Source organism: Trypanosoma brucei, chromosome 5 (genome assembly GCF_000002445.2).
Source record: "Trypanosoma brucei brucei TREU927 chromosome 5, complete sequence".
Classification (NCBI taxonomy): Eukaryota; Euglenozoa; class Kinetoplastea; order Trypanosomatida; family Trypanosomatidae; genus Trypanosoma; species Trypanosoma brucei.
The window spans coordinates 63,524-78,227 of NC_007278.1; the positions used below are offsets into that span (position 1 = coordinate 63,524).

Genomic DNA, 14,704 nt, shown 5'->3' on the forward strand with positions numbered 1-14,704 from the left:
AATCAGGTCCGGCTGCGGATCCACTCGGTAGCAGTTTGATCGATCTCCGTAGTTCAGCCATCGTGATGGGACTGAACTCACTCGCTATCGTCTTTATTGGTGCCGGTGGGTGTGAGTCGGGGTGCCTTCTTGCGCGGGACGAGTGCAGTTTACTGAACCTCTCAGCTTGACGGTAGTCCGTGATGGCCGCGTTATCAACAAGTACAGCCGGTGTGGTTAGTGGTCGTGGCGCATATACCTTCTTGACAATGTGCCAACTGCAGCGGTCTGACACCGCAAGTCTGGAGCATAGCGTGCTCCATCTCTTCTTTGTGGTACAGTCCAGGATCTGCTTACGCGTGGCTACCAACTTTTCCCTTCGGTGGGAGGGTCCGCATCCAGCGATCTCTTCATCGAGTTTCGCGAGCGCAGGTGTCCAATGTGGTGGCGTTGCTCTGCAGCCACGGGGGACGGAGACCTTCGTCGCAATGCGGATGGCGGAGCTCAATTTCTGTTCCAGGATGTTGACGTTCTTCTCTCTATTAATTTTCCTGCAGAGCTCGTCAACCTTGAGACGGAAATTCCTCCAGTCAGCTTTTAGCCATGCGTACATGGGCTTTTGAAGCCGCGGGCAACTCAGTGCATCTGTGTCGTCTCCAACGATAACGTCGAAAAATATGTGATGGTGATCGCTATCGGGAGAATACAGCGATGTCCACGTGCACACTGTACAATTCCTTGACAGTGTCACATCAGGGGTAGACTCCCCGTGGTGGCGCGCGTACCTGGTGCACTCACCTGTGTTGCAGACCAGAAACTGGTTGTCAATGCACCACTGTGTGAGGGTTTCATCCTTGGTATTTGGTGGGATCGCGCGATCCCATGCCAACACGTGTGCGTTAGCGTCTGCACCGATGAGCTGGGCACCGTCAGTTGTCAGAAGCGTATCTAGGTCAGTTGCCGTGAAGGTGTGTTTCAGTGGGATGTATGCCGACGTGACAGTCAGCGCCGTTCCACGTGCAAGGTGAATTGGTGCATGCACTTGTTCAATGCGACCACCAACGGCTATACCGGTCTCGACTGGTAGGTCCTCCTTCACTAGTATTGATACACCACCTCCTTTGCAGTTACGAGCTATTCCGTGATGTTGGTAGCCAGCAACGCTAAAGCAAGCCGCCTCTCCAGGCGTCATCCTTGTCTCGCTCAACAGACAAAAGTTAATCCGCTCATCAACAAGGGTTTTGTGGAGTGCTAATCTCTTTCCTTGAGATAGCCCGGCGCAGTTCCACTGCATCCCGCACAACGACGGGCCGGGATTCTCTTCCACATCACCGGACAGCAGCATCTTAGTGCGGATGATACTGCTCATGGCACGCTGGCACGTGCACAAGGACCGACAAATGAAAAACGGTGTCCCAGCAAGACGCTGCTGATCCCTGTGCTGTATGATGCCGTAGCCGGAGCACAGCAGTGTTCCCCATGAAAGGAACGCTGCTGGCTCTTGGCTTCCCCCGATGATACGGGGTACTGGACCCTGGAACCACGTTGAGGCGGCCGGCATCACCAGGGAATGAAGTAAAAAATAATCCAAGACCATATCATTTACCTATACCAGGTGTGCCAATAACAATATGTATCGGTGGTCTGTGAGCTGTCATTTCTACCCACCATGCTCTCAGCCTTTTTTCGACTTTATACCACACGCGCATGATTTCACGACGGATATATACATGCTGAGATACTGCTTTGCGCCCCGTAGTGTAGTCCAATGCAAACCTGTTGTATGGCCAACCCTTCTCCGAAGTGAGAACAAAAATCTCCAAACCATTGGGTCTCTCCGGCACTTGTGCATCAACATTCGCAGGAAGAGGAGTTATATCCACCTCTTCTTCGGTCCATATGCGCTGTGGTCTTCCGCAGAATACCTTCATTCCAAGTGGCTCTGCATCATAACCCGACATCACATAACTCCATTTCGCATCATAAATGGAATCGTAAGGACCTTCAACTTTGACATCACAAGCTGTTTGGGCAGCTCGTATCCTTGCTTCTTTGGCGGCCATCAATGCTGCATCCAGTTTTCCTCTCACTACGGGACCAACAAATTCCCCGATTTGAGCAGTTGCATTCTCTTCCCATTGTTGCATGCCTCCAATTCCATTACGAGGCAGATAAATAACTGCCCTCAGTAATTGAAACTCATCGATATCCCGTATTTCTTCAAGAATCCCTGTATAAACAACATATTCTTCCGGATCCATAACAAACTCAACCATTGACACGTTAGGGGTGCCTAGGGTTTCACCGATGTGTTGATTCAAAAATTCATGAAGTTTCATATCCTTCAAACCCGCATATTCTTCCAGCAACACATCTTTGACATTGCTTCCCAACACCCATTTGGGACAATTGGTTTCCTTCCCCGAAAATTACAATGTGGGACTGTAACGGAAGATATTCCGATGAGCACTCCAGAGAGGCAGAGTGACGGAGAGAGGAGAAAAGAAATATGGTCTTGTACTGTACCGTCTCAGCGATCCACAAAGTGGGAGTGCAAAACAGCGTTTGAAAAACATTAACAACAGAATTGATAACCTTAAACTTAAAAAAATAGTAAATAGAAACAAGAGTTGTATAAGGTATAATAATAATATGATACTGCGTCGTCAAGTATCATTTGAAGAGATGTATGCACATGACTAAACTTTGAAAGCCAACAACACAGTTCATCCACAGTGCTAATAGATTTCACTCACTACACCAAATAAAGATACAAACAGTTGAATCAAAGTAACAAGAACACATTATATATCATATCAACATAGGATTAAATGTGTAAGGGCGTCCAACCGCATACGCGATACGTAAATGTGACAGCAACCACTATATATACCGTAACTAAACTGCCGCACAAGAATATACTTTATTCTTAATGAATATCCAGTCATTTACGACAGTTACTCGACATACGTGTAAACAATTTCTTGTAAATAGAATCCACATATGATAAATGGATACAATCCCCTTGAGGAGTGTTGGACATGTATTAATGGTAACATGACTCAAAGGGAACCCAGTACAATAACGGGCAGCGCACTTTCCATGGGATTCACATATCATACCCTGTTTAATTATAATGAAATCCAACACACATACACTACAGTACATAGAGCATTAATAGGAGTTTAACTCAATCACAAGTTACGATAAATCGAAACAGTAAGCACAACGTGAAACTCAGTGAAGAATCTGTGAGGAAAGGAAAATACATAAATCAGTGACAATAATATACAAATATGAAATATGAGTAAAACAATTCATGTAAATATACAGCAAAATCAACAACAGCATAGCTTACGGTATTACAATAATCGTTGTATTTTCATTGTCGTTTGAATGAAGTAACTAACTGCAGAAACCCCTCCACCTACGTTGCTGTGAGGAGCAACTGTGGTAAAGGTCTGGTAAGAACTGTTGGTAGATCACTACTGCGCCCCACATGTGCAGAATAATGTTGCTACAGCTTTCTACTATTATTAATGCATTTGCTCTCACCTCCATACGTGTCAACAAGCTCTGAGGTTGAAAATAAACTGCGGTGTATAAATGGTTCGTGTTTTCTCTTTGCCCAAATATTCATGGTAGAAAAATGAATAATACTGTGAGTGATATTAAATACAAACAAAATTGCGTTACTCTCCTTGTTAATATCAACGGTACACAAGGACATACCCTGTTACTCTCATGACGATCCATGAAGTAAGCAAAGTGTCTTTCATTATAACAAAGCGGAAAGAAAACTAAAAAAGAGAGATAAGTTCCCAAATATTTCCCACATGTTCGCCTTTCTTCCTATAGAAGAGCAACTAACTGAAGGAACACATGAATTTCTAAAATAAATAGAAGTATATATCTTTTTTTCTAGATGCAGCGTGAGTTTGCAGCACACACTCACTCACCATCACCGACATGTTTCTTACGCGCTCTCTACGCTCACATTACACAACCAACTGAAAGCATTAATATACAAAAAAGGAAGCCTATCGCTATTGTATAAATTTTACGCCCTATGATGATGATAAGGAGAATTAACCGAGGCATATGTAATCCCAAGTCCCTTCCTCCACTCCGTTATTTAAGAAATTCTGATACTCTAAAATAACAAAACACAACAAAAATGTGCAACAGTACCAACGTACGCACACCAGTCGAACACATTCCTTTAGAAGACCATATGCGCGTTCCCTCATAATTTCATTCTCATGGGATGCCGCATCCCATCTACAAAAGCAAACCAAAGAAATAAAACAGAAACATTACTATTTAGATTATTAATGTAAGTAGCAGTATCCATCCAATTTCGTTCATCAAGAAAAGACAGTATCTGGAGAACGTCAGTGCAAGTGTATCTTGTAAACCAAACAATTACTCATGATTTGCCTTGTCATTGAAACTTTGTGATATACAACGCCGATGGTAGAATAAAGGAGACACTATTAATGTGATGGAGTTATGCATGCGCCACTCCGACTGTTCACAAATAAATGCAAATATCACAGTCTCATTATTTTCCAAATATACCCAACAAATAGGAAGCAAGTATTTTCTAGAATATGTGAAATACACGTCACCGCATCCACAATATAATAAGCGAAAATGAGACTCCATTTTCAAAAGCAAACATACAATCATGACAATACCGAGCACCATTTCCCTCGTGTATCCAAAAGACTCTGATACATAAGAGAGCAATTCGTAAAAGATGTCTAGAATAATATGAGGAAGGAGAAAATAATGCTCAGAATTTCTGGTACTCAGCCTAATGGAAATGAATATGATTGACAAAAATGATTTATTTTCTTTTTTACAGAAAGAGAGAGAGAACAAGCTGAAACGAGAGCAAACATGTACGATCGTAACTCTCAAACGGGTTGAGGCATAAGCTTCCTTTGTATCAACAATTTGTGCCCAACATTTTTTACTCAGTGCACTTTTTTTTTTTTTTACGTGCATGCTTTAGTGAGACTTCATTTAGTCATCCAGCTGAAAAAGGGGGAACACTCCCAATCCAATCGTCGAACATTTCTCTGATGTGCTTTTCCATTTCCTCTTGCCTAATTGCTAGAACTCAGCTTTCCGTGATTTCTATTGCAGTTACCACCTCAATCCTACTGTTTGAAACCGCAGTCACGTCACCAGAAAAAGAAATCTTTAGTTTTATTTCCAAGTCCCGCTATGACGCTTTCAGCTGAGGAAGGCGACCATCTCTTCCCCATCTGAATTCGCGTATTTTATGTGGTAAGAATCTTGCACTTTGGCATCTAGTTATGAAAGGCCAATTTTTAATCGGATGCTCGGTCAGCACATTCGGTTTCTGTAACATAACAGATCCACTGCCACAGTCCCATACATCTCTCACTCCACACTTTGTACCCTCGACGTTATGTAGTAACAAAAGCGCTTCAGACCACTCCATCATCACACAATCCCCCTAAGAAGAGGATGCACGAGAGGTTATAAGCAAGTGGAAATTAAACGGTTCCCCATTTACATTCCGAGAACTTTCCAGAAATCAAAAGAAATTCACTGATGGAGATTCCGTAGCGTTTGTGGAGTCCTGTAAGCCCTACTTCACTTCTAACCAGTATTATCGTGATATCTTAATTTCCGAGCAGATCCGCGCACTGCAGTTTATTGAATTATGTGGAGTGAACTGCAAATTCAGTCATGAAGAGCGTTTCTGAAGGGTCGGTGGGCTTTTGAATGCGACTCATCAGGGGCGACGTGACCTCCTTAAAATATCCACTGAGGAACTTAACTTTATTCAACTGTTAACTGCGATGACGACGTTAGTGGCGGCCGCCTGATGGGCGGTGGCTTTGGTGGCTGTATTCTCCTCATTTAAAAAAAAAGCTGTGAACCGTGTAGCAAAAAGCGTTCAAAAGAAATTTAAGACTAAGTTTGGAACTACCTGCGAGACTTATCCAGTTGAGCTCGGTGACGGCACCTTCGCCCGTCCCCCATGGAATGGTGCGTGGGGAAAGCTGTGAAAATGGCTTATGATGTCTGATCTTTCATGTTGTTTTTGTTTGGGGGGAGGGGTGGTCTTATTTTGTTTCTTATTGATTTTCATTACTTCAATTATTCTTTGGTTTTTTTCTTTCTGCAGTTGTTGTTCCTCAGTTGGTGTATTTCCAGCCTCGTTTTTTTTTTGGTTTTGCCACATAGTTACACTTCCCTATGTGAGCTACTGGAAACAAGCAAGATTAAAAAAAAAAAATTATTATTATTATTATTTCCGCAACGCATCCCAACTTGGGTGTACAGGTAAGACGTCATGATGTTCTTTGTTACTATTAAATATGGTTGTAATGCATTTGAAAACTTTTTTTTCTTTTTCAGAGTCTTCTTGTTGTTTTTTTTGGTTATTTGTTTTTTAATTTGTTTTGCATTTCCCCTTCCCCCTCCTCCACAACGTCTTTTCCGCACTGAGACGATGGCTTGCGAAAGGAGCGGTAATTGCTTCTGTGCTGTCATGTAGTAGAAACGCATTTCCATTATTTGTTATTTACTGTTAGTTATTATAAGTTGTTTGTTTATTATATTTTTTGTTTGTATGGGAGTCCATGCAATTCATTAACTCTTCTCTCTTAGTGTTGGTGTTGGGTTGAAAAATGTTTTGGATATTTCCTTTTTTTTCTTTTTTTATCGGAACAAATCAGTGAAAATAAAATATAACAGAGTTAGCATACGAAAGGGGTCTTTTATTGCTTCGATGTGCAATCATTCTTTTATGACACGTGTGAATTTTAAAAATGAAAGAAAAGAAATGCAACACTTCCCTTCTCTTATTTTAATGAAGAAAAGTCAAAATTAGAAATTATTTTTTCATCATTTTTCATTATTTGTCCATTGCGTCAGCGGTTAGTTCTTTTATGGAATTATGTTTTTTTATGTTGCCGGGCTCCGGCACCATTATGATTTCTCGTCGTTATTTCTTTATATTTACATATATATATATATATATATATATATATGTTTAAATATATAAACCTACACGCACATCGACGCGAAAGAAGAGCCAACAATGGCATTGCATTTATGATGATGTGAGGAGAAGTGTCGATGTTTATTTGTTGAGACATTCGGAATATTTTGCTTATGGGCGAATTGTTTTCTTTTTTTCCCTCCTCTTTTTCGTCAAAAACAAAAAGAAAAGCTTCACATGCCCTATGAAGTTTATTTGAGGAGTTGTTAACGACAGTCGGGTGGAATGACTCCGTAGGGCACATAAGGCAAAAAAAAAAAGGAGGTAGAGGATATAATCAAGTGCCTCATATTCGGGGCACCGAGATGTCAAACGTCTACATATTAAAGTTCGAAACTGAGAGAAACAAATATCAAATAACAATAATAATAATATTGGAAAGATGGCCGTTAATAGTTGCAAAAGTGTGAGAAATGGAGGACTGCGTTCCGTTAGTTGTTGAAAGGCATCGGTGAAGTTACGGCATTTATGCATATGGCAGCCACCAACGGCCGAAGTTACGCGGGACTGGAGCATGGGGAACAGGTCGCCACCGCCCAATACATTTTTGCAACCCGGACCTCGTTATTCCATCGACGAGTTGGCGCAGCTGGTTTCCCTCTCCGGGATTGTTTTGGGGTCATTCCTGTGCGCACCAGAATTGAATCCCCTACCAAACTAATTCCACAATAAAGCAACTTTGACTCTTGGCATATCCAGTCCTTGCGGCTTCGACTCGCCATGCGACTGCCGCTTCTCCTTTCCGGCAATGCATCCGACAACAACACGATAACGCGGACCATGCAAAAATGAGGGGTCTTATGGGGGAAAGATAAGCTCCGGAAGCACCAACCGACCCACTTCCCGAAGGCACTCAATTTCCTCGACGCCTTTATAAAGAGAGACGAGAACACTTTTCTGCCAGTCTCTTTTGAGGGGATGGAGCACATGGCCAAATCCAGAGTTTCAGGGCCTGAACTCGAAAGTACAAAAACGTGTGAAACACCACATGTTTCGCTACTCTTGTCCCATTTATCGCAGACGAGCTTTTTCGGCACCGCAACGAAACATGATATGGAGAGGTACACAACCCTTTATTCAAGTCCGAGCACCGATTCCGCTATAAACACAACATGATGAAGATCGTTATTTAGTCCAAATTGCCAAACGATGATGAGTCGCGCAAAAAAAAAAGGGGAGGAGCCTTAAAACCGCGACACCGATAATCGCGGTGTATATTCAACTGAAAAGTTTTCAACAGACACAATCGCTTATTCCCCTCAATATACACAACTATGCTTCAATCCGATTAGCTAATCAACGTTTGCGACAAATGAACCAATGATTATCCCTACGAGCCCATGAAACAGTGGTCATAAAAAAAAAAAAACTAAACCCAAGGAAATAAAAGAAAATAAAAAGAAAAACAAACAGAAAGAGGGGAAACTGAAAAGGAAGGAGTCTCAAGAAATAACACTACACACACATGCATTAACTCCCATGATGGGCAGGGGTGTAATATTGCCAACGAGCCTCATCGATCAACAAAATTCATTTCCCCAGAAACTTTAAGCCCTGCATTACTGCCAGAATTTGCAAAAAGAAAAATGTTATTACGCAAAACGATAGACCTTACAGCCACGCATGCGGAAAATTAAATGTTAGGAAGGGTAAGAGGTTTAAAAAAAAACGCATAGGAGAGGCCTTGAGCTGATTTCAATCAAAGTTTAAATGGCTCCTTTATTCGTCCTCCTCCAAACGTTTTTTATGGGAGGGCGAACCGTACCGTCACGACACGTTACAGCTTCAAGGCTGTTTTACTGAATGCACCGGGTCACACGCACTCTTTTTCCATCAAACGCTACGTAGTCTCTCTGTCCCTCCTCTTTTTCATTTTCTTTTTGCTCTCGTTTTTTTTTATTTTTCCCGTGCTTTCAGGACAGATACGAGCAAAAGAAGGAAAAGAAAAAAAAAGAGTTTGAAGACACATTCATTCATTCATTGCCACCGCATCCGTACCGACGGGGGCCTAACGAAAAGATTACGTTCAGTTATTGATTCACATCTTTGTTTTGCGATGGGCATATGTTTCCGCGAAACGCTTCAGCAACCAATCCACAGCACGGACTGGTGGATATTTGGGGGGATTGCTTGGCGAATGGCAATGATCAAGGCATTTAATAACAGTATAAGGATTAGGCTCACAGAAAAATGGCATGGAGTAGCGATCAGTTGTGGTTAAGCGAACGCGATGCGGTGTTGAGCGGTAACGGCCATTACTCCACATATTCATCATGTCCCCAATATTCACAACAAAACTTCCTTCAAGGGGTTCCACATCCACCCACTCATCTGACAGATTGCGCACCTGCAGTCCTCCCACCGAATCTTGGTAGAGTAATGTAATAATACCATAATCCGTATGCTCACCACACACGATGGGATAACGGGTCCCTTGCTTTTGTGGAGGATAATGTAGCATACGGAACACACTCAAAGGTTCATCAAATTTGGTATCGAAAAAGTCTTTCTTTAAACCAATAGCGAGTGCGAGGGCACGAAGAATAACGAGGGCAAATTCCTGCATTTCGCGATAATGTCTGTTCATCAACTCTACCCAACCTTTCACTTGCGTGGGGTGATTGTTCGGTCCACGCAATGGCTTTCCAGCTGCAACATCGGGGTGATCCTCAGGGAGATGACAGCCCATATTAAATGTTTCTTTACAATCAAATGGTTTCGTTGGGTCAACATTCTCCGCATCGAGGCATCCGTAACCGCGATGATGTTTGCTCTTTCGAATATCAACCTTAAGTTTCTCTTCCAATGGAAGCGAAAAAAAAGCCTTGGCCATTTCCATCAACTTTTCCGTTCGCTCACGGGGAATGGGATGACCCACAACAAGAAAAACACCCCACGTCCTACAGGCATGATCAATCTGTTTCGCAACATCCATCATCCCCTTTTCTCCATCACAGAACAGAGGGCCGACATCAATAACTGGAATCGAGCCGTGAGCCATCGGTTACGTTTATTTATTTGCTCGTGTTCGCTTTTCTTTTTTTTTAAAAAATTTTGCTGGGGAGTACACCTCGATGCAATATTAATGATGGAAATAATGGTTATAATAATAATGATAATTTGTATGCGCTATGTGCCTTTTTTTTTTCCTTTTGCTTTGGTTGGGAACCCGAAAGTTACCCTCACGCATACATGCACCAATAAATACAACGATATATATAAAGTGAAAAGAATGAAGGAAGAAGTTAGATAACAAACAGATGCAACTTAAGATGAGGAGACCCTTTGAAAACAATGTCGCATGAACTGCAGCTCCTTTGGATCGTAAAATAATTCCTGGACATCACACCTTATATAATTCCAAAACAGAGGGGAATGCACTAATCAGATTCTCTTAATTATGATTACACTGTAACGAAATTATATGTGCGTGTACTGTTGCAGTGGGGAACATCTGTACAACATGCTTCCATTATGTCCAGACGTTTCCACCAGGATCTTGTTAACGAGATTATTTTTTGTTTTTGCGCTGATCTGCGAGGTGAAACAAGTCCAAACACAACAAAAACAAGCCCGTACAAATTCAGTAAATGCAATTTTCGTCTATCCACATTTCCTCGTTGTTGTTGTTGCTGTTGTTTTTAAATTCCCGATTCTTCACCCGCCTGAATGTTGCTGCTCAGTTTGTTTTTAAAACCCATTGAAAACCTCCCCAAACCCCCCGCCCCCCGGGCCCGCCCGATAGGAATTTTTGGTTTATCATACCTGCGATATAAGTAAAGAAACGAACCAACTTGACATCACGCCATCATCATAACAACTTTTGTTGGTTTTTTTCTATTATTTTACTTTTCCACCTTTATTTTATTTTATTTCCTTTCCTTTGTTGATGTTATCATGATGGAGAGAAGTGAAGCGGTTGTCCCAAATTCCTCTACGGGAAAGTTAAGGTATTAAGAACGCATTTAGAGAGATGGAAACAATTCGGCAGCAACAACAACAGCAACAACAACACACGTGCATACAAACCAGTGAAAGAAGACGTATCCATTCATTCCTTATTGCTTCTTTTCCCCTCTTCATGATTTATTTGTTTATTTCTTCGTGGTATGTTGTGGCTCACAAAATCCCTCCTCCAAAAATGTCTGAGAGTTTACCCAAGAAAACCAACACATATGTATTCATGCAAAGACTGAGGTGAAGCTAAAAAGAAAAAGAAGAGATAACGCGACTTCTCGCACCTTTTCTCTCATACCGTAAATGTGTAAGCATACATGCATTCATATGCGTATCTTCATACGCGTTGATTAATTTGAAAATGAAAAGCCGGTAATAAGAATTTTCTTTTAAAGTATTATTACCATTTGTATTAATCTGAAGAAAAAACAAATGGGGTTGAGGGAAGGATAAAGAAGATAGGGAGGAGCGAAATCAAGAAGCAAAAAGGTAATTGGAAAAAGCTGAGGGTGTGGAAAGGATATATTGACACAAAATGTGTATATACACATATACGTGAACGTATATATGATACGTAAAGGAGGAAAGGTGAACACAATAACAATAACAGAAACTGAAAAGAAATACCGAAACTTCTCATTTCATCTCTTCCCCTTCCTCTCTTTTTTTTTTATTCACACCATCACCATTATTATTTTGCACAGTGCTTTATTCCACTCGCACTGAAACGTTTGTTAAGCGGAAGATGAAAAAAGGAAAAAAGGGGCCTTCAAAGTAAAAAAAAAAAGTGGCAATTCTGTGTTGAATAAATGCATCATTATTTATTTTACCCTTTGATTAGATTGCTTCACTCTTTTTACTTTTTACCATTGTGGGTCCGCTTATATTTACCCACAGTATTTATTCATTTTCTTTTTTTTTTCAGCTTTCCAACTCCTTCTGCCATCCCCTCTCGTATCCCCCCCCCCAAAAAAAAAAAAGCGAAGTCGGGTATTTGCGCAAACAAAACAAAACAACGGGTAACATTAAAATGAGGGCAAACAAACAAACAAACTCGAAAAGGAGTAAATATAAAGAAGGCGGGCCCAAGAAGAGCATATTCTCACGTACACATATTTACGAACTTGCAAGAAAGAGAAGAACTCTTTCCATTTTCTTATTCTTCTCTATATTTACCCTCCTCTAAGGTAAAACATAACGCAGGCGTTCATTTTGTTATCGGTTACTATCCCGAAATGGTGTTGCTTAAAATGGCAATCCCGTAGCAATGATAATAATAATTATTATTATTATTCGATATGCGTCTTTCCCTATTCCACTAAATCATTTTCGGCCACTTGCCATTACATTTAATTTCACCTCACCTCACCTCACTTCATCCATTCAGCAATATTCACTCTCCCTCTTAAGTATAATTCGGTAGTTCAATTCTATTATTTTGTTTTCCCACACGTACACAACATTTCTGTGCTCTTTTCTGCTACGAATTGCACCACGAAATCACGCAATGCCCCGCGCAGTGAAGGAAAGAAGTGAAATGAAGCGAAGTGAAGTAAGCGTCTACAATACAGCAGTTCCAGAAACATTTTCATTTATCCACTCACCACATCCTATGGTATTACATTTTCACGGAATGGTATGGATCCGCATGAACAGGCTGCGACAGTTTGGGCTGCGCAACGGCAGCTGCAGAAGCTTCCTCAGGGGCTGCCTTTCGCCGACTTCGTATTAAGAAGAACACCAACACAAGGATCAGTATTGCCACAATTGGGGCGAAAATATACAAGAGCAGTAACATTATCCATCTCCGTTTCTTAGCGAACAGAGTACGCGCCTCCTCCAGATCCTGAAGATCGGTATTATTCACTCCATCCTCGAGGGAAGACGACCGATGACCGCCAGACATCTCAATCAAAACATCGAGTGTCCGATTACTTATCCGTTCCCCTTCACTAATAATTTCAGAATGATTTTTCTCCTCCTGCAACCCCTTGTGGATTTTGTATACCAGCAGCAGTTGATTTTCGCAGATGAGCATATCTTTGTAAGACTTGTCCAACTCCCCCACAATTCCTACTACGTGGGACTTCGTATCGTTGTAATGCGTCCCCCACTGGTCTAGTGGTGTGCAAGGTGGTTCTCCAGCGGTGCTGCAGTTCACCACCTTTTTGGGTTTTGAAGTTGTCCAATTTGACTCAGCCTCAACCATTAGGGTGGAAATCCATTTTTCTTTTTCGTCAAGTGTTACGTTGGTGCATGAAATTTCCCCCTCTGGAGGGTCCAATGTGCTTGAAACGACACCTTCTTCACACTTACGGCCTCCTCTACAGTATGAACTCATAACCTCCTTAAGCCCAACCACAGGGTTGCCTCCCTCAGATGCTTCCGTGCCTTCGAGTGTCTTTTTTCCCGACTCCTTCGCTTTAACAGCCTTTTCCTTTATCGAAGCTTCCCTAGTTGTGGCGTTTTCGGGCATGTCTTTGATTTTCGTCTTGGCTCCATCACACAACTCTTTTATGCGCTTCTTCGTTCCATCAGGGTCATCAGAGTCTTTCCCCAGCATGCCATCAATATCATCAACGTACGCATCCACCAACTCAGCATCTCGAGTGATATTCGCCGTATCTTCGGCCGCCAGTTCTACAAGGCGATCCGCCAGTGGGTTCACTATGTTTTTGGTGAGGACTGTCATAGCACACAATACATCAGCAGCTGCTCTGCTAAGTTTGTCGTCAGCCTCATTCGTCTGAGTTTCCGATGCTCTTGCCTTCCCCACATGCGAAAACACTGAAGCTGAGGATGCGATCAATACAACCGCAAGGCAAAAGGTGACACGTGCCATCTTTCCCTTGCTCCGTTTATTTCCCTTTCCTTGTCTCTTGGACTTTTATTGGTATCCCTCCCCCTTTTGATGTCCGACACGTTATTTTCACTGATACTATTCAGCAACCTGTAACAATAGCAGCAACAAAGAAAAGTTATGCAGCAAGGGCTGATAGAATAGGGAAGAAAAGACATGTGGGAAACAGGGAAACGGAGCTAAAGAAATTATAGCGATGCTTCAACGTTAAACAGCATTGGGGGATAACCCGTTAACGAGGAAGAAGAAGGTAGTAGAAGTTTATTCCCAGAATAGTGGAATATATATATATATATATATATGGACATATACCAAACAATCCAAGTCACTATTCACCCACATCAAGGGAATACATCCTTTTGAATAACGCTACGCAGAATCCTTAAGGGTTCCATGAAATTAATAGTCGGAGTGAAATGTAAGAAAGCATTTATGCATCTGAAGGAATGAATCCAACAACTCATCAGCGATCATATACACAAACAAAGAACTAAAGTATTGACGGTAGTTTCATCATACTAGTGTGTAAGGAACAGTAACATAGCGAAAGGAAGGCATTAGTATGATACTATCAAATTCTTTTATTGGCATGACGGGCATACACACGAGACACAACAGTTAATTTCCCCATGAATGTGGTCAATGAAGCGGTTAAATCCCTCATCGTGAAATGTCACACCCAAAAATAGAAACTCGGCGACTACTTTAGATTCCCAACGCAAGATATCTTTCAATAGGATTCACAGGTACACACAACAGCACTCAAACGACTGCAAAGGAATGCCATGAATAATCTCCCATACTCAATCAGCATTTCACTTATGATCCTTCAATATGTTTTTACCATTCCAACACACACG

At 41.7% G+C, this 14,704-nt stretch overlaps 2 protein-coding genes and 2 pseudogenes across 2 annotated transcripts, besides 13 other annotated features; 1 reads left to right on the forward strand and 3 right to left on the reverse strand.

Moving 5' to 3' along the window:
- Window positions 1-1,548: part of a mobile genetic element that runs on past the window's edge.
- Window positions 1-14,704: part of a sequence feature (sequence corresponds to BAC RPCI93-25N21) that runs on past both edges of the window.
- Window positions 1,301-1,548: a mobile genetic element.
- Window positions 1,548-2,378, reverse strand: Tb927.5.280 (annotated as a pseudogene).
- On the forward strand, window positions 4,981-6,042 carry Tb927.5.290 (annotated as a pseudogene).
- Window positions 6,245-6,277: a sequence feature (AT_rich).
- Window positions 6,980-7,029: a microsatellite.
- Window positions 8,384-8,466: a sequence feature (A-rich).
- Window positions 9,066-10,028, reverse strand: Tb927.5.300 (iron/ascorbate oxidoreductase family protein, putative; the record flags this gene model as incomplete). The annotated part of the gene is made up of 1 exon (XM_839611.1): window positions 9,066-10,028. The coding sequence occupies one exon, from the start codon at window positions 10,026-10,028 to the stop codon at window positions 9,066-9,068; it is 963 nt and encodes a 320-aa protein (XP_844704.1).
- Window positions 10,106-10,147: a microsatellite.
- Window positions 10,745-10,768: a sequence feature (GC_rich).
- Window positions 11,016-11,041: a microsatellite.
- Window positions 12,255-12,278: a sequence feature (AT_rich).
- Window positions 12,340-12,362: a microsatellite.
- Window positions 12,514-12,538: a microsatellite.
- Window positions 12,603-13,826, reverse strand: Tb927.5.310 (hypothetical protein; the record flags this gene model as incomplete). Its single annotated transcript, XM_839612.1, has 1 exon — window positions 12,603-13,826. One exon carries the CDS (start codon window positions 13,824-13,826, stop codon window positions 12,603-12,605), a length of 1,224 nt encoding a protein of 407 aa, XP_844705.1.
- Window positions 14,125-14,155: a microsatellite.